Here is a 20,189-nt window from a genome sequence, read left to right on the forward strand (position 1 = left end):
TTATTATTATTATTATTATTATTATTATTATTATTCCTGCAGTTTCAGGAGGTGTTCAGAAGCATTACACACTGCAAACACAGAGGCAGAAACCCTGAAACCTCTCACCAAGAGCAATAGCTCAGTGGCAGGGCGTCTGCTTTCCACACAGAAGATGCCAGGTTCAATCCACAGCATCTCCAGGTAGAACTGAGCACCTGCCCCATCTGAAACCCTGGAGAGCCACTGCCAGCCTGTGTTGGCAAAACTAAACTCAATAATAATAATAATAATTTATTACTTATACCCTGCCCATCTGGCCAGGCCTTCCCGGCCACTCCGGGCAGCTTCCAACAGGATATTGAAAACACAATAGAACATCAAACATTCCCCCCGCCAATTTCAATCCAATAATAATAATAATAATAATAATAATAATAATAATTTAGTATTTATATCCCACCCAACTGGCTGGGTTTCCCCAGCCACTCCGGGCAGCTTCCAACAGGATATTGAAAACACAATAGAACATCAAACATTCCCCCCGCCAATTTCAATCCAATAATAATAATAATAATAATAATAATAATAATAATAATTTAGTATTTATATCCAACCCAACTGGCTGGGTTTCCCCAGCCACTCCGGGCAGCTTCCAACAGGATATTGAAAACACAATAGAACATCAAACATTAAAAACTTCCCTAAACAGGGCTGCCTTCAGATGTCTTCTAAAAGTCAGATAGTTGTTTATTTCTTTGACATCTGATGGAAGGATGTTCCACAGGGTGGGTGCCACTACCGAGAAGGCCCTCTGCCTGGTTCCCTGTAACCTCACAGGGAGGGAACCGCCAGAAGGCCCTCGGAGCTGGACCTCAGTGTCCAGGTTGGGTGATGGGGATGGAGATGCTCCTTCAGGTCTACTGGGTCAAGGCCATTTCGGGCTTTAAAGGTCAGCACCAACACTTTGAATTGTGCTCGGAAACGTACTGAGAGCCAGTGTAGGTCTTTCAGGACGGTGTTATGTGGTCTCGGCAGACTTAGGGTTATGATTCTGTAGAAGACAGCTTCCTGTTCTGGATACGGCCTCTCACACTTCCAGCCTCTCTTTCTGTCTTTCTACAGGGAAACACAGAACCCAAAGGACAGATGACACAGAGCAGGAGCTGCAACCCCAAACAATCTCCATTCACCCATCCTACAAGGCGGCCACCTTTGAGCATGACATCGCCCTGGTGGAACTGTCTGAAGAGGCCAGGCTGAATGATTACGTGATGCCTGTTTGCTTTCCAGATAAAGCCTACCCCAAAGGTGAGGATATGGCTCCGTCCATTCACAATAATAATATAATTATTATTATTATTTATTATTTGTACCCCACCCATCTGGCTGGGTCTCCCCAGCCACTCTGGGTGGCTTCCAACAAAGATTAAAAATACATTAAAACCTCACACATTAAAAACTTCCCTGAACAGGGCTGCCTTCAGATGTCTTCTAATTGTCATGTAGTTGTTTATCGCTTTGACATCTGATGGGAGGGCGTTCCACAGGGAGGGCGCCACCACCGAGAAGGCCCTCAGCCTCGTTCCCTGTAGCTTAGTTTCTTGCAGTGAAGGAACTGCCAGAAGGCCCTCGACGCTGGACCTCAGCGTCTGGGCAGAACGATGGGGGTGGAGACACTCCTTTAGGTATACTGGGCCGAGGCCGTTAGGAGACAATGTCGATTGGAGACAATGTCGATTGGAGAAGCAGGCAGCGAACCCTTTAGGCTGGCTCAGAAGCACTGATTAAGGCAGAACTTTAACCAATGCAGAATTACATTTCCATGGATTCTGAAAGAATCCTATCGGCTTGACTGCCTGTTTGCTCCTGAGCTCAGTTCAAGGAGACATAGAATCATAGCGCTGTCGAGTTGGAAGGGAACCAAAGGGTGAACTACTCCAAACCCCTGCGCTGCAAGAAAGTTCTCCGTGGCTCTGGACACTAATGCCGATGGAAGGGTATAGGGGTCTGGGGTCGCAGGAGGTCAAAGATTCATTACTATTTCTTCAGCAGGGTCCCAGTCTCTGTGGGAATGCTCAGGGTGGCAGGAGAGGATATATTTATTATTAATATCCTTCCTAGCTTGAGCTAGCAAGTGTCTTTAACTTAGCAGAGTTTACATTCCCCTTCTCACGCACAGCAGAAAACGAGTTGCAAACTTGTGTGAGTTTCTTAAGACAATATGCAATTCCATCTGGCTTGTCCAGATTGAAATGTGTTCTAACATTTTCCTGGTAAGACCCCCTTGAATCCCTCCTAAAAGAATAAAGACACCACGGTCTTATTCATAAGCAAGAAAAAGAAAGTTTACTCACAGTCAGGCAGAGCGCAGTGTGATCCCTGAAGGCAGGATTTAGGCTTACAAACGTATAAAATGTAAGAAATGTATAAAACAGGTTTACTCCATAAGGGAGATGACCTGGGCGACTGCTTGGCTGGCAGCCAGCAGTTCATTCCAGGAAGTTCGCAGGACAAAAGGAAGATGGAAAAGAGGGAGAGTGGCAGCATGGCTTGTCCTTTTACCAGGTCTGGAAAGGTCATGACCACACACTAGTCACATGCAGGTAAAGATGCTCCAGGCCAGGAGGAACAGGAGGTTTCGACTGGCTGGACCAAACATTCCCCTGCATGTCCACTCTAGCAAAACAAGGAATGTTGTACTTGACTGCTCTCAGTGGATTACAATGGTACCTCAGGTTACATACGCTTCAGGTTACATACGCTTCAGGTTACAGACTCCGCTAACCCAGAAATAGTGCTTCAGGTTAAGAACTTTGCTTCAGGATGAGAACAGAAATCGTGCTCCGGTGGCACAGCAGCAGCAGGAAGCCCCATTAGCTAAAGTGGTGCTTCAGGTTAAGAACAGTTTCAGGTTAAGAAAGGACCTCTGGAACGAATTAAGTACTTAACCTGAAGTACCACTGTACATCCCACAGTCTCCTGGAGGTGCGCATTCAGCATGAAAGGTGAGCTTTTTAGCCCCTGTATGCTCCAAAACTTAGGAACCCTGAAAACACAAGGTACTTCAGTTCCAAGGGAATGGCATGCAAGTTCTGTTTTGGACGATCAAACTTCATGGAAATCGCAATTTAAGCCCTTCCAAAAGGAGGTATCAGAAGTGCGCAGAGAAAGCTAGATCTAACTGAAAGGCAACACGTAGAGATCTTTGTTGATAATTTTAATGCACCCAGGGGTGCCAAAGATGGGTAGCCTAGGGGGGTGAGGGCCCCCCAAAATTTTCAAGGAGGGTGCCGGCCCTCCTCCAAATTTCACAGCAACCATGGATGCACACGGTGCGATGTGCTCACCTCACTTGCGCACACCCCGGGCCGTGCTCATGTCACACACACAAACCGCACAGCCCGTGCACGACAGGTCAGCATGTCACACGGCATGCGCAAGGGACATTGGCGCGCCTTGCGGTATGTGTGCACATGGGGGACCAAAAGTGTTCCACACCTGCAACAGGTGTTTTTGAGCAGTGGGAAGGAAAGATCACCCTAGGAGGGTCTGGTTTGCTTCATTAGACTGCAATATATGACACATCCTCTTTCCTCTCCAGGTCACCTCCCGAAAGGTAATACAATGTCTGTCTTCTTCTTTTCCCCTCCCACTAGACACCATGGTCATCATCAGCGGATGGGGGAAGCAGTTCCTGCAACGTCTCCCAGATGCCCTGATGGAGGTGAATGTTCCTTGTCGTTCATTACTGTGTACATCTGAGAATGGAATGGAATTGCAGTATTGTTAGGGAGCAGGCGTAGACGTCTCAGTCTGAAATATCCTCGGAGTCGGGTGTGGATTTCATGCTCTTTATTCAGCTCATAGCAGTGAGGAATGGAATGTTTCCCAGAACTGTCTGCTTTATATACATTATTTCCACAATGGGCCCCACATGATTGGCTAATTCCGGGATTCTCCTGTAGGCCAATCAGGTTGTGGATTCACTTCCACCTGGAGTTGGGTTGGGTGGCTCCTACAGACCAATCAGACTGCTGCATTCTGGATCATATTGTTCTAGGACCAATCAGACTGCTGCATTCTGAATCCTATTGTTCTAGGACCAATCAGACTGCTGTTTTCTATTGTTCTAGGACCAATCAGACTTCTGCATTCTGAATCCTATTGTTCTAGGACCAGTCAGACTGCTGTTTTCTATTGTTCTAGGACCAATCAGACTTCTGCATTCTGAATCCTATTGTTCTAGGAGCAATCAGACTGCTGTTTTCTATTGTTCTAGGACCAATCAGACTGCTGCATTCTGGATCCGATTGTTGTAGGACCAATCAGACTGCTGTATTCTGAATCCTATTGTTCTAGGTCCAATCAGACTGCTGTATTCTATTGTTCTGGGACCAATCATACTGCTGTATTCTGAATCCTATTGTTCTAGGACCAATCATACTGCTGTATTCTGAATCCTATTGTTCTAGGACCCCTCATTGTGAGAAGTGAGGTTACAGGGAACCAGGCAGAGGGCCTTCTCGGTAGCGGCACCCGCCCTGTGGAATGCCCTCCCTTCAGATGTGAAGGAAATAAGCAGCTATCTTCTTTTTAAAAGACATCTGAAGGCAGCCCTGGTTAGGGAAGTTTTTAATATTTAATGCTGTATTGTTTTTAACACTTAATTGGAAGCGGCCCAGAGTGGCTGGGGAAACTTAGCCAGATGGGCACGGTATAAATAAATTATTATTATTATTATTATTATTATTATTATTATTATTATTATTAGATTAGTGAATCTATGGAGAAGGTCCGTAGCTCAGGGGAATAATATCTGCTTTGCACACAGAAGGTCTCAGGTCCAGTCCCTAGGAGGTGGGGCTGGAAGAGATTCCTGCGTGAAACTTTGCCGAGCCACTGCCAGTCTGTGCAGACAATACTGAACTAAGTGGACCAACAGACTGACCTGGTAGAAGGCAGTTTTGTGTGTTTCACAAAGGAGGACCATTCAGGCACATGAGGCCAGACTCGTCTTTATCCAAGGAGTCAATTTTTTTTGTTCTGTGTTGCAGATTGAGATCCCACTGACAGATCACTCAGTGTGCAAAGAAGCCTATCACAAGCTGCAGAAGGTCGTGACGGGAGACATGATCTGCGCTGGAGAAAGACAAGGTAATTCTGAATAAACGTGCAATTAATTGCTGCCGTTTTGAATGTTATTGTGTTATTACATTCCTTGGGTCTTTATACTCTTTTAAAATATATTTTTGAATAACTTTTCTGTTTTACATTTTAGAATATTCATTTAAACAACCTTAAAATACTAATGACTTCCCTTCTTCAATGTTCCGTGGCTCATTTTACATATCATAAATCCCTGCATATTTTACATAAACTAAACCATTCAGTATTCCATTGTTACATCCGTCAAAACATATTTACACTGTTGAATTTATCTTAATGCTGCCAACGTTTCCAAGTGCACACAACTTCCACCCCCACCCCATATATTCAATAAGTATTTTCCAGTCGTCTCTAAACGTGTTCTTCTTGTTCTCTTATTCCATATGTTGGCTCCGCAAGCTGCGCATATTCCATCAGTTTGAGTTGCCATTCTTGTTTGGTTGGGACCTCGCTCGTTTTCCATTTTGGGGCTAGCAAAACACGGGCCTTTTTTGACACCTGGGAATTTCTCTTTTTTAAAAATAATTTTTTATTAGATTTTCCACCGTGATAACACAAACCACAAAGCAAGATGATACACAAAAACAGAAAAGGAAAAAGAAGAAAGAAGAAAGAGGAGCGAAAAGGTGGGAACAATAAACAGCTAGACAATAATAACAAACTTAATTCTTCACAAATCCAACCTTTTAAACATCTTGGTTGTGTTCCTCAAATCCCTCCCTTCTGAGTTTCCTTGTAATTAAAAGTAACAGCTTTCCAGTATCATTATTAAACTAAAACAGTTTCCAATTATAGTCCATCTTATTCACTTTTCTTAACATTCTGAATCCCATTTATTTAATTATAACTTAATTTAATCCTAGGCCTATTTGTTTCTTTCAAGAAATTTCTAATTTTTTATATTACAATATTTATTCAAATAGTCCTTGAATTTCCTCCAGTCCTCTTGAAAGTCCTCTTCTTTCTGGTTGCAGATTCTTTCAGTCAGGTCAGCTAGCTCCGAAAAGTCCATCATCTTCATCTGCCAATCTTCCACTGTTGGTAGTTCTTGTGTTTTCCAATTTTTAGCAAGTAATATTTGGACGGCCGTTGTGGCATACAAAAATAATTTAACATCTTTCTTGGGCAATTCTAAACCTGTTATTCCAAGAAAAAAGGCCTCTGGTTTCTTAATAAATGTATATTTCAACATTTTTTTTCAGTTCGTTATAAATCTTCTCCCAGAAGTCTTTCACCTTGGGACAAATCCACCACATATGTAAAAAAGTACCTTCTTTTTCTTTACATTTCCAGCATAAATTTCAGTCTGGGAATTTCAGTCTGAATTATCCCCAACAAAAAGGACTTTGTTTTCCCCAAAAAAGGACTTTTAAACATTTTTTTCAATTCATTGCAGATCATTTCCCAATACTCTTTTACCCTTTTACAAGTCCACCAGGGGTCTTTATACCTTAGGCTCTTTATAGGGTTGGGGGTCACTGGGGATGATTTCATGGAACCAAGGAGAGTCGAGGATCACTGTGCCAGTCGTCCCCTTTGGGGCAGGGAGATAAGTGCCAAGATGCAGGTTGGATGCTAGTCTGTCGTGCATGATTCAGTTGAGATCCCTGCAGTGCAGGGGGCTGGACTAGGTAACCCTCAGGGTCCCTTCCAACTCTACCATTCTATTATTCTGATTCTAGGTCATGTTCTGTACCCTTGCAAACCCCACGTCGAACAGGTGGCTTTTCTGGTCTGAAAGATGCCCCAGCCATTATTGTTTCTCTCTTTCTCACGCAGGAGGAAAAGACGCTTGCCAAGGGGACTCCGGCGGCCCCATGGTCACTCTGAACAACCAGACTGGCCAGTGGCAGCTCCTAGGGACAGTGTCTTGGGGCGATGGATGCGGCTTGAATGACCGCTATGGAGTGTATTCCAACGTCCTTCTGACTCTGCCCTGGCTGAAGCAGGTCACGGGAGAGCAATACTGAAGTCTCCCAACCGTACGAAGAACCCAAAGCAAAAAAAAAAAATTGAGCATCTGCCGCATTTCAGAATCTTGCTGCCTCCAAAAAGTCTCTCCTTGCTCTCCATCAAAGGGTGCCCCTGGGAGAAGCTTGTCCATTGATTTTCACCTTGGACACGTGGATGAGAGAGGCCTGGATCCTACATCCTGCTGAACTGAACTCTGCTCCAATAGCTGATGCTGACCTGCTTCCCTGGGTTATTTGGTGATGGATTTGACTTTACGGGGACCCCAAAAGCTTGGGTCAACGTGGTTTGGGGCGGTTTGGTTTGCGAAAACCTTTAAAAATTGTGCATGTCTTCTGCAGCACACAGTCGTGCTTGGAAAGGAAGTCTGTTAACTAGGACTCAAAATAAATCTCAGGGGAAATGCATGGTGTGGCAGCTGGAGACCATAGCTGTCAACCGTCCCTTATTTGGCGGGAAAGTCCCTTATCCCAGCGCCGTGTCCCGCTGCTGTCCCTTATTGATGATGTCCCTTAAATTTCCCGGGTTTCAAAGGAAGCAGCTCCTCTCCCTCCCTCCCTGCCAGCTAGGGAGGAGGGAGGCTCCAGCTGTGTTGCTTGGCTGCGTTGCTCACCCAATAAGGAGTCTAAGAACGACTGGGGGGTGGAGCTTGCATGCCTTGCGCCGATCAAATCGGCCGCGTTGCCTGGGGACTCGCCTTTGCTCAGCGCTTCCCAGCGGAGAGGTGACGGTGGTTTTCCTTGCTGCATCCCCTTTGCCGGGTTGTTGCGCTGTGGGAACCACCGCTTGAGGCTTCGTTTGGCTGCTAGCTGGCCTTTCTGCCTTTGGCTCGGAGGGGCTCAGAAGTTGAACACACCTGTGCTCTGAAAATCCCTTATTTTGGCTGGTGATCTCTTAATTCCGAGGCTGTTGGTCCCTTATTTTCAAATCTGTAAGTTGACAGCTATGCTGGAGATGCATTTGTGGTGGGGAGGGATCGCAGCTAAATGAAAGCGCACGTTGTGCACAGGTGGTTTTTAATTCAATCCCCATCATTTCTAGCCAAAAGCACCTTGGGTACCAGGCCTGCAGAAGACTCCTCTACCTGAACCCCCAAAGAGCTCCGGTGAATTGGAGCGGACTGGGATAGATTTGCCCAGGGCCTAACTGTAGAGAAGGCATCCATGATGTCACAGATCTGGGGTGGAGAACTTGTAATGCTGTTGGACTCCAACTCCCATCAGCCCAAGCCATCAAGGCCAAAAGTCAAGGATGTTGGGAGCTGGAACCCAGCAAGGTTCTCCGTGCCTGGAGCAGATATAAGAAGAAGGCAGCACCCAAAAATCTCAGGGACTTGCTGGAAATGCCACTGTTTCATTTTGGTTTTGTTTTAAATCTGTTAAGACCTGCTTTTGATTCACTTCCTTTTTTGCATTGACTACATACATTCTCAGGGCTTTTTGTAATCCTCTCTAAAAAGTAATTAAACTTCTGCAAAAAGATAAACCAAATTCTGCAGCCTCTGCCAATGATGCAGATGGAGAAAACGTCTGCTTTGCCACCCTCTTGAGTCATATAATGTTTACCACATGGCACTGACACCCCACCCTCCAGTGTCTGCAAATGGTGCACTGCAATCCTATGCACGTCTGCTCAGGTGTAGACACCCCCCCCCCCCCGCATTAAATTCAATTCCACAGGTAATTGTGTATGCCTGTTGTCTTTGTCCATGGAGTTTTCTTAGCAGGGATACTGGAGTGGCTTGCCAGTTCCTGCTCCAGGTGAATCACGTTTGGTCAAAACTCTCCACTATGAACTGTCCATCTTGGGTGGCCCTGCACAGCATAGCTCATAGCTTCTCTGAGTTAATCAAGCCCCTTCGCCATGGCAAGGCGGTGATGACCATAAAGAAGGCTGATCCCCGAAGAATGGCTGCTTTTGAATTCTGGTGCTGGAGGAGACTCTTGAGAGTCCCATGGACTGCAAGAAGATCAAACCTCTCCATTCTGAAGGAAATCAGCCCTGAGTGCTCACTGGAAGGACAGATCCTGAAGCTGAGGCTCCAATACTTTGGGCACCTCATGAGAAGACAAGACTCCCTGGAAAAGACCCTGATGTTGGGAAAGATGGAGGGCACAAGGAGAAGAGGACGACAGAGGATGAGATGGTGGGACAGTGTTCTCGAAGCTACCAGCATGAGTTTGACCAAACTGCGGGAGGCAGTGGAAGACAGGAGGGCCTGGCGTGCTCTGGTCCAGGGGGTCACGAAGAGTCGGACATGACTAAACAACTAAACAACAACAACAATTGTGTATAGAGTTGCCATTTTATTCAACCATGCATGTGACTTTTTGATATTTCACACGGTCATTGCTACTGCCACCACACACTTGTAGACAAATCTTTGCAACCATAAAGTAGAGAAAGAGGCTATGAGTACAGTATTTTTTAAAAAGCAAGCTACACAAGCTCACATTCTGGAACTTTGCTGTTCTCCTGCTGAACCAGCACACATCCAGCCAGGTTTGAAATGCAAAATGATCCTCAAAGTCCCTTGTGGCTCTACAATCCAAGGATTAGATTATATATATTTTTTCCCCAAAAAATTATTGATTTTCCAAAAAAAAATTAAGCAAACAAACAAACATACATACATCTTAACTGTACTTAATCCAATCTTAGTAACCTTGTTGAGTGACTTCCTAGAATCCCCCTGGCTGAGTTCCAGAGTATATCATTGTAACAGTTTTCCAAAACCAATTTTCTCATAAAATTAACTTAATCACTTAACATCTTTCTTTCTTTTCATTTTAACTTTAAACATGTTATTCTCTAACATTACATATTTAAATCCTAAGCCTATCTGGTATTTGCAAGTTTTTCCAATTAAGTTATCTTAGCATATTTAACTAAATAGTCTTTGAATTTCATCCATTCCTCCTGGTACTCCTCCTCCTTCTGGTGGTGGACTCTTCGGCTAGCTCCGAAAAGTCCACCATCTTCAATTCCTCCACTGTTGGGACTTCTTGTGTTCTCCGATACTTAGCTAATAAAATTCTAGCTGCAGTTGTGGCATACAAAAACAGTCTAACATCTTTCTTGGGCAATTCCAAACCTGTTTTTCCAAGAAGAAAGGTCTCTGGTTTCTTAATAAACGTATATTTCAACATTTTTTTAAATTCATTATAAATCTTCTCCCAGAAGTCTTTCACCTTGGGAAAGGTCCACCACATATGATAAAAGGTACCTTCTTTTTCTTTCCATTTCCAGCATAAATTATCACTATTATGATATATCTTGGCCAATTTTACAGGGGTTAAGTACCATCTATATATCATTTTCATAATATTTTCCTTTAACACCGTACAAGCAGTGAACTTGACCCCTTTCCACCATAACCTCTCCCAATCTTCAAACATTATGTTATGTCCCACATCTCTTGCCCAATCTATCATCGCAGATTTAACTTGCTCATCCTTTGTATGCCATCCCAACAATAGATTAGATTATCATTTGGCCCAGGTACACCCTGACCCATTTAAGGAAGGGAGACCAGGCCAAACCCAGCATTTGCCCTTCCCTTCCTGTGATCTTTCCACTGCCACCAGGTGGAAGTTTGTTTTCCCTGCCAAAGGTCCCCTGAGTCTTCTTGAGAACACCTTCGGGTAATGTGCCGTTGGGCTTTTCATAGAATTGTAGAGTTGGAAGGGATTCCTAAAGTCATCTAGCCCAACCCCCTGCGGTGCAGAAATCACAGGTATTTATTCTTATTCCAGTAGACAAGGAAGGCACCAATCACAAAAGCAATGAAGATAAAAGAAGCGCAACATTCCCAGCAAGAACTGGCATCAGCGTGGTTTGCAAATGCTTCATATTTTGGTGTTGCCAAGGAGCTGTGAGTGGTTGAGCTTGCCTTACTCTCCTGCAGACTGGCCGGGAGATATGTTGGTTTTTGGGGTTCCCTGTGATGACCAGAACCTCTAGACCGCCTATAATGTGCATTGTGTATTCCCAGGTGACAAGCTTCACAATGCTCATGCCTATGAGGGCCCCTGTTCTCATGTACCACCTCAAAGAGTATGCTGTCATGTATGTGTTCCCCGTAGCATTTCTTTCTGATGCTGAGGATCAAGCACTCAACGATATCGGCAACATCCTCCTCGCTGAACTGTGGCTCTTCGTACTTGTCTGAAGAGCACTGGTAGCATCGCTGCCTGAAGGTCCTCATCCTGACCGACCCTTGATTCCCGTATCGCTCCAGGTGCATGTAGAACAAGATGACAACTTGATGTGAGGACCAGCTGTGGTAGCATCGTGAACATGTAAAGCTAAAAGAGACAAAGGTGGGAGGAATGGAGAATAACGGCAACAGGTTTAGGGACTTCTCTTTGGGGTTATCCTGGAGAAAGTGCCTCCTTTTGATACTTTGAACCTGCAGTTGATAACCCCAGATGGACGATCCCAGTTAGCAGAGGTGAAATATACTCAGAGTCGAGTGTGAATTTCATGCTCCTTATTCAGCTCATAGTAGCAATGAATGAAACTTCCCCCAAAACGTCTAACTATATTATTTACACAATGGGCCCTGCGTGATTGGCTAATTCCTGGCTGCTCCTGTAGGCCAATCAGGTTGCGGATTCACGTCATCCAGAAGCCTGATTGGCTGCTCCTGCAGGCCAATCAGGTCACTGATTCACTTCTGTTATGTACTGAGTTGAATAGGATCCAAAATGCAGCAGTCTGATTGGTTCTAGAACAATAGGATTCAGAATGCAGCAGTCTGATTGGTCCTAGAACAATAGGATCCAGAATGCAGCAGTCTGATTGGTCCACAGGAGCCACCCAATCCAGCTCCAGGTGGAAGTAAATACGCAACCTGTGTGAACCTATTTAAAGATGAGAAATGTTGGTCAGAAGTGAAAAAAGATTTAGAAATTTGGTCAAATCTGAAGCTTTCCTTGCTGGGTCGAATTGCTGTTACCAATATGAATGTATTGCCGAGAATGTTATTCCTATTTCAATCATTGCAAATCATTGACAAGATGGATTGTTTTAAGAAGTGGCAGAGAGATATATCTAGATTTGTCTGGCAGGGCAAAAAGCCCAGAATAAAATATAAGATACTTACTGATGCTAAAGACAGAGGGAGGTTTGCCCTGCCAGGCTTGAAACTCTACTATGAATCAGCAGCTTTTTGCTGGCTGAAGGAATGGCTACTTCTTGAAAACACAGATGTTTTAGATCTTGAAGGGTGTGATAATGTTTTTGGGTGGCATGCATGTTTGTGGTATGGCAAGGTAAAAGCGCACAAAGCATTTAAAAACCATATTGTCAGGAAAGCATTGTTTAATGTCTGGATTAGATATAAAGACTTTTTGGAGAGTAAAACCCCAAGGTGGCTTCTGCTGAAATGGAATACTGAGGAAGAAACAGTAAAATCGGCAATGATAAAATGGGCACAAGATATAGGTTACAATATCATGTTTGTTGACTGGGAGAAGTTGTGGACCACCGGGATTAAATTTACGGCATGTAATGCCCTAAGAGAGAATATTATGAAAATGATGTACAGGTGGTACATGACCCCAGTCAAGCTTGCAAAAATCTATCATTTGCCCGATAATAAATGCTGGAAATGTAAAGAAAACGAAGGTACATTCTTTCACCTCTGGTGGACGTGCCCAAGGATTAAGGTTTTCTGGGAGATGATCTATAATGAATTGAAAAAGGTATTTAAATACACTTTCCCTAAGAAACCAGAGGCCTTTCTCCTGGGCATAGTCGACCAATTGGTGCCAAAGGATAGAACTTTCTTTATGTACACTACAGCAGCAGCAAGAATACTTACTGCAAAGCGTTGGAAGACACAAGACCTACCCACTCTGGAAGAATGGCAGATGCAAGTAATGGACTACATGGAAATGGCGGAAATGACTGGCAGAATCCGAGACCAGGGAGAAGAGTCGGTGGAAGAAGATTGGAGGAAATTTAAAATTTATTTACAGAAACATTGTAAAATTTTTGAATGTTGATGACATTGAAATGAACCGAAGAGGTTCTAGCTACAAGGTTAAAAATAAGATTGGATTGATAATTGATAAATTAATTGGGTATGAATTTGCTGAATTAATTTTTAAAAGGGATACAAAAAAGGGAGATGTGAGGAAGTCAGGAAAATAAGTGAATCAAAGAGGAGAAATTAAAAAGAGGGATTTTTGTGTTTTAGTGTGTTTTTCTTTTTCTGCTTTTCTCTACTTTTTTATAAGTTAAATGTTTGTATTTTTTGTATTTTGTAACTTTATATTTTTGTGTATGTGTTTTTTCTTTTTCTGTTTGTTGTTATTTCTAAAACTTAATAAAATATTATTTTTTTTAAAAAAGTAAATACGCAACCTGATTGGCCTCCAGGAGAATCCCGGAATTAGCCAATCACGTGGGGCCCATTGTGTAAATAATGTGTATAAAGCAGACATTCTGGGGGAACTTCCATTCCTCCTTACCACTATGAGCCGAATAAAGAGCATGAAATCCACTCTCGATTCTGAGTATATTTCAACTTCCACCTGGAGCTGGATTGGGTGGCTCCTGCAGACCAATCAGACTGCTGCATTCTGGACCCTATTGTTCTAGGATTCAGCTCAGTACATAACAAAGGGCTCATCCACACTTGGGCCCGAGAGCTTTCCTTGCTGTTCTGCAGCTGTGCCTTGCAAAAATTGAATCTTACTACTGAATCAGATCTTAGAAGACAAGTGGAAAACCCAAAGAGGTTTTGTTTAACTGAGCTGCAGTTCAGTGGGTAGGATCGTGTTTTCGCAAGGTACCGCTGTGGAACCATAAGAAATGGTCTCGGACTTGGGGGGACTAATCAGTACACAATATGCTCAGAAACTGGGATGCGGGTGGTGCTGTGGGTTAAACCACAGAGCCTAGGACTTGCTGATTGGAAGGTCGGCGGTTCGAATCCCCGCAATGGGGTGAGCTCCCGCTGTTCGGCCCCTGCTCCTGCCAACCTAGCAGTTCAAAAGCACGTCAAAGTGCAAGTAGATAAATAGGTACCACTCCGGTGGGAAGGTAAACGGTGTTTCCGTGCGCTGCTCTGGTTCACCAGAAGCAGCTTAGTCATGCTGCCCACATGACCCGGAAGCTGTATGCTGGCTCCCTCAGCCAATAAAGCGAGATGAGAGCCGCAACCCCAGAGTCGGCCACGACTGGACCTTTACCTTTATGCTCAGAAAATGAATCAAAAGAAACTGTGTATGAGCCTGAAGTCATATGAAATCCCAGAGCTCCCTTCTGCCCTGCTTTCAAGAGAGGGAGCTGTTGTACTGGTTCTTGAAGGTGTTTTTCTCCCTGGGCCACACTTTCAGAATACAAATTTGCTTGTGCCGCACTGAATTTTTCATTGATAAGAAAACACACACAAAAACTTCTAGAAGTGCTTGATTTATAGCACAAAACACAACTACTTTATAATAGGACTATGGGACAGCCAGAAAGTTTAAAACAATGTGGCTACAGAAGAACATGAATCATTTCGCAGATAGAATTATAAATAAACAAGCCTCTTATATGTGTACCTTAAGTATGTATACAAACTCAATTAGAGGTGTGAGCTTGCCAGGTAATCTCAGGTCTCATTTGAGACAAATAAACACCCATCTCTTCATCAACACAAAGAAAGCTTTCTCTTTTCTGATGTTTCATATTTGAAAATCCCTGCGCAACACAATATGTCATGGAGAACTGTAGAAGATTAGCCAATGCTCTTGAAGAGAGGCATAGATACTGTTTCTGGTTGTATATACCCCCCAAAATTATTTTCGTACTGTACTGTACTGTACTGTATGGTACTGTACTATACTGTACTATACTATACTATACTATACTATACTATACTATAGCATGAAAGTACAATTACAGTGGTGCCTCGCAAGACAAAAATAATCCGTTCCGTGAGTCTCTTCGTCTGGCGGTTTTTTCGTCTTGTGAAGCAACCCTATTAGCGGCTTAGCGGCTATTAGCGGCTTAGCGGCTAAAAGGCTATTAGCGGCTTAACGGCTTAGAAAAAGGGGGGGAGCGAAAAAAATCGCAAGACTCGCAAGACGTTTTCGTCTTGCGAAGCAAGCCCATAGGGAAATTCGTCTTGCGAAGCGCATCGGAAAACGGAAAACCATTCGTCAAGCGGGTTTTCCGTCTTGCGAGGCGTTCGTCTTGCGGGGCACCACTGTAATCCAGAATGCGGCAGCTAAACTGGTGACTGGGAGTGGCTGCCGGGACCACATAACACCAGTTCTGAGAGATTTGCATTGGCTCCCAGTACGTTTTCGAGCACAATTCAAAGTGCTGGTGCTGATCTTTAAAGCCCTAAATGGCCTCAGTCCTGTATACCTGAAGGAGCGTCTCCACCCCCATCGTTCAGCCTGGACACTGAGATCCAGCCCCGAGGGCCTTCTGGCGGCTCCCTCATTGTGAGAAGCCAAGTTACAGGGAACCAGGCAGAGAGCCTTCTCGGTAGTGGCGCCCACCCTGTGGAACGCCCTCCCTTCAGATGTGAAGGAAATAAGCAGCTATCCTATCTTTAAAAGACATCTGATGGCAGCCCTGTTCAGGGAAGTTTTTAATATTTAACGCTGTACTGTTTTTAACACTTGATTGGGAGCCGCCCAGAGTGGCTGGGGAAACTCAGCCAGATGGGCGAGGTATAAATAATATATTATTATTATTATTATTATTATTATTATTATTATTATTATTATTCTGAAAACAAACTGGCAAGGTGCAATAAAGGTGTGGTGACAAAAAGTTTTGTGTGCATAGCTGCTATCCATCTCACGATAACCCCCTGTCTGAGGGGACCTCGACAGATCTTTGAAGCCACTGGTGTGCTGGAGCACATTATGGGAAGAGCTGTAGCTCGGGAGAAGAGATCTGGATCAGTCCCCAATGACAACTCTGGATAGGGTTAGGAGAGAAGAAGAAGAAGAGTTTGGAATTGATATCCTGCCTTTCACTCCCCTTCAGGAGTCTCAAAGTGGCTAACATTCTCCTTTCCCTTCCTCCCCCACAACAAACACTCTGTGAGGTGAGTGGGGCTGAGAGACTTCAGAGAAGTGTGACTGGCCCAAGGTCACCCAGCAGCTGCATGTGGAGGAGCGGAGACGCGAACCCAGTTCCCCAGATTATGAGTCCACCACTCTTAACCACTACACCACACTGGCCCTGAATGAAACCCTGGACGCAGGCATGGCCAAACTTGGCCCTCCAGCTGTTTTGGGACTACAACTCCCATCATCCCTAACTAACCAGTGGTCAGGGAAGATGGGAACTGTAGTCCCAAAACAGCTGAAGGGCCACATTTGGCCCTGCCTGCTGGAGAATCGCTGTCAGTCAGGGTAGGCAGTACTGAGCATCTGACACAGCAAAAGGCAGCCTTTTATGGCTCTGTGCATTGCAAAATTATTGGGTATGCAGTAGCAGCTGATGTTTTACCTTCCGTGAGCGTGTTCCTGCAGCGATTTCCTCCATGGAGATGCCACATTATGGAAGTCAAGGCTCCGATCCATTGTTAGTCTCCAGAAATCTCTTGGTTTCACTGCTTCAATTTGCTCCTTGAAAACCGCTCTCCAAAAGTCCATGTTCATCTTCTTTGTGTATATTTTGGGATCGGACCTGCTTAATATAAAGCCTATTTTGTTTTTTTCAGAGGCCAGTATCGGAGTCCAGTGAAACAGTGGGTAGTTCACCTTCTTGCCAGCTTTCTATTTCCTCGCTCACACAAGCTGCCCAGCCCAAACCTTTGAGAAACGAAACTGAAGTGAGACTTACCAGGAAGAGTTTCTTAACAAACAACATCAGAAGTTGAAAGCCTACTCTGATGGCTTTTGGGCAACACCTTTTGTAGCAATACTTCACTGCGGCCCCTCAGGCTTCCCAGCTAGGGTAGTGCTGAACCCGTCATTTCTACAGATTTCCTACCCCTTTGGCCCCTGCATTATAAGTACTTTCAGGATTTGGCTCCTAGCACACAATGACCTCACTGTGCCCTTTTTCGTCAGTTTTGAATGAAATAATCAAATAACTAAGTGTTTCTGCGCAGTTTGCTCTCCTTACCTTGATGCTTCCATCAGCTGGGGCTTCCTGTAGCTTGTGGAGCAGAGATATTGCAAGCAAACGTTGGTTCCTGAGATCGAGGAACAGGCTTTGTCCATGTTCGGTTACAACTGGACTCCATTTTTAATCAAGATGGTGGGTGGAGCCTTTCAAAATGGTGCTGAATTTAACCTCTGATTTCAAAACTGCACTGATTTCTCAGAATTCCCAAGCAATGCCAAAATACGAGGCTGATAGTCCACTATATATTGTTATGGGAGTGGGGGTTGGTCTGGATTATATTGGTGGGACCCTTCCAGGGTTGTGAGTCTATATTGTAAGAAATGTAAATGTTGTCTTTTCAGTTTTAGATTTTTATTAATCATAAATATCATAGGGCTATAAGAAAATTGCAGCTAAGGTGTGTAAGTCTATAGGAATATTGCAGCCAGGGTGTGGCTGGCTGTTGCTAGAATATTTCAAACTAGCTGTGGTCATGTTTCCCTAACCCTAACCCTAACCCTAACCCTAACCCTAGGCTTTTTGAGAGAAACAAGTTGTTGCAAAATTCTGAAGAATCAGAGTATCTTTAGCAACTGTGGCCAGGGGCTTTTTGCAAAACAGGTACAGTGGTACCTTGGGTTAAGAACTTAATTTGTTCTGAAGGTCCATTCTTAATCTGAAACCGTTCTTAACCTGAGGTACTACTTTAGCTAATGGGGCCTCCTGCTGCCGCCATGCAATTTCTGTTCTCATCCTGTAGCAAAGTTCTTAACCCAAGGTACTATTTCTGGGTTAGCGGCGTCTGTAACCTGAACATAACTGTCAACTATCAGATTTGAAAATAAGGGTTCATCAGCCTCGAAAATAAGGGATCAGCAGCCTCACTTGTCCCAGGGACAGTCTACGGGATATCTAACAATCCGGGATAGCAGTGGGAAGCAGCGGGAAACGGCGCTGGAATAAGGGAATTTCCCGCAAAAAAAGGGAAGGTTGACGGCTATGAACCTAAAGCGTCTGTAACCTGAAGCGTCTGTAACCCGAGGTACCACTGTAGTTGAAACCGGTGTTACACACTTTGGTGAAATAAAGGAACATACCAGTAGCTTTATTGCTAAAAACAGTATGTAAGTGGGAAAAGGCTTGGCCAAATAAGGGCTTTGGGGAACAGGAAAAACTAACCAAATAAGGGGCTTTGGGGATGAAAGAGGGAGTAGGGGGTTGGATTTTACATTGCAATAGACGGACGCAATAGGTGTGAACTTTGAACGCCCCTTCCTTGTAGGCAACGAAGGAGGGACTTGAGTTAGGGGAAAGGGTTTATATATTCATGCTTTTGATAAGGAATGGCGTGACTGCCTTTTCAGGACACCCACTTGCAAGTGTTTATTTTCGATAAAATATTGCTGCTTCATCAACTTTGCCCAGGCTTTATTATTTCAAAGGGGTTTAGGACCCAAGTCCTGGGGACCAGCGTTTATATCTCACAATATCATTAACCCTCCAGAGTCTCTTGCTCTTCCTTTGATATTCCCCTAGAGACCTAATGTCGAAGCTTTGAATTGCCAGAGAGAGCATGTCATGCCTGTGTGTTTGCGAATGCCAACGATGGCTCCGGGTTGCCCCTTCACAAAGGCAGCAGCTGAGTTCAAAACCATCGGCTAACACAAGACATGCTTGGGCAAGATCTTACTAAACCAGTTTCCAGGCTTTTGCTAATCCTCCCTCTGTATAGCACAAGGAAACTTAAGAAGGGCAACCAAAATGTGCTGTTCTCCCTGCCCCCTGATGCTTTCTTCCCATTCACAAAGGTGGCAGCTGAGTTCATGACCATTGGCTAACACAGGGCACTCCTGGGCTAGAAAATAGTATGCAAACTTTGGAGTTCTTCAGAACTCTTCATCAGGCTAGATGGAGAAGTCTGAAGAACTCTAAAGCTTGCACATTTTTTAAAAAAAACAACAACAACTTTGGGGTGGGGCATTAGCCCGATAAAGGTATTACCCTAATATGGACTTTGGAATTTTTCTTACGTGCTAACATGCCTTTCTTTATTTTTCCCTCTCTTTTCTTCCCAGTCACAGTTATGGGGTTGGAGGGACCCCAACAACCCAATTTAATTCAATCGCAATCTCATTATGCTGTTGTTATTATTATTCCTCGGGTCAACTCTATTTCTGGCCAGCTAAGAATTTCTATATATATTGATTATTTCTATAAGTAGTTAAATGCCCTGTGTTCCAAATCTGCATATGAAGAGCTAATTTTGTTTAGGTAAGCCTACCCAGATATTTAGAACGTTTATGCAATTTTTAATCTGTTTTTAGTCTATTGCTATTTTAATTTTTCAAAAGTCTTAAATTATTGTTGTTAATTTCTCTTATTGATAATTTCATTGCTTTATTCTTTTTGTAAACCCTTATGAAGCTTTTTTCCCAATCAAGCAGATTATAAATTTTATGAAATAAATAAATCCTGTTGCACAAACCCTTTTTGCTGGGGAGAGGGTAGTTACCTATTTGACTCCCATTGGTAGCACTACTGTCATTATCATTAGGTATTTTGGAAGTCTCCTTAACAAATACACAGGATCCGAGAGGGTTTTTTTTCATTTGCAATTTATTTTATTCATTTGAAACAGTTTTCTCCTACCCAATCCTTCAATGTCTTAAAATTTCCAGGAACAAGTAATACCTCAGAAAGAAATAACAACAGACCTCTCTTTTTAAGATCAAACAGAACAGGTAACAAATAATAAAATCAGATGGATATGCAGCCACATTAAAACAAAATATGTTCTTATTTTAAAATCTTAAAACAAAAACAAGTTTGCCATTGCTGCCCCCAACCCAATGGCAAATGCAACATGGGAAAACTTTGCAAAGAGGCTTAGAAGGTAGAAACCAGAGACTCCTTAATAATTCACTGGATAGTTAACTTGCAGTACAATGCTGTAGAGTTTTGGGGCACCCATAGTTAGAGTTAGTAAATGCTAGGAA

The 20,189-nt window shown here is 43.7% G+C and overlaps 2 protein-coding genes across 3 annotated transcripts in view; one reads left to right on the top strand and one right to left on the bottom strand.

The window, feature by feature from the left end:
• MASP1 (MBL associated serine protease 1) overlaps positions 1-7,542 on the top strand; it is a 105,978-nt gene extending 98,436 nt beyond the window's left edge. For both annotated transcript variants that reach the window (XM_081910992.1, XM_081910989.1), the window contains 4 exons: positions 1,105-1,290; positions 3,639-3,706; positions 5,037-5,136; positions 6,928-7,542. In XM_081910992.1, coding sequence (XP_081767118.1) covers positions 1,105-1,290; positions 3,639-3,706; positions 5,037-5,136; positions 6,928-7,118 — 545 coding nt within the window. In that variant the 3' untranslated portion in view covers positions 7,119-7,542. The remainder of the gene's footprint in view (positions 1-1,104; positions 1,291-3,638; positions 3,707-5,036; positions 5,137-6,927) is intronic.
• A 2,558-nt stretch (positions 7,543-10,100) lies between these two features.
• On the bottom strand, positions 10,101-17,127 carry LOC309370624 (receptor-transporting protein 2-like). The gene is made up of 2 exons (XM_081912539.1): positions 16,591-17,127; positions 10,101-11,561 (listed from the first exon to the last, which is right to left on the bottom strand). The coding sequence occupies exons 1-2, from the start codon at positions 16,740-16,742 to the stop codon at positions 10,850-10,852; spliced, it is 864 nt and encodes a 287-aa protein (XP_081768665.1). The 5' UTR covers positions 16,743-17,127; the 3' UTR covers positions 10,101-10,849.
• Between the last annotated feature and the right edge of the window lie 3,062 nt (positions 17,128-20,189).

The sequence above is a fragment of the Podarcis melisellensis genome (assembly GCF_964234715.1).
Source record: "Podarcis melisellensis genome assembly, chromosome: 5".
Taxonomy (NCBI): Eukaryota; Metazoa; Chordata; class Lepidosauria; order Squamata; family Lacertidae; genus Podarcis; species Podarcis melisellensis.

What these genes read in the sequence shown, in the direction of transcription:
- LOC309370624 (XM_081912539.1), bottom strand. Translation starts at nt 16,742, where the DNA reads ATGAACATGGACTTTTGGAGAGCGGTTTTCAAGGAGCAAATTGAAGCA. An exon ending in CAGGAACACGCTCACGGAAG is followed by an intron (nt 11,562 to 16,590) that starts GTAAAACATCAG and finishes CCTCTGCTAACT; the next exon opens with GGGATCGTCCATCTGGGGTT.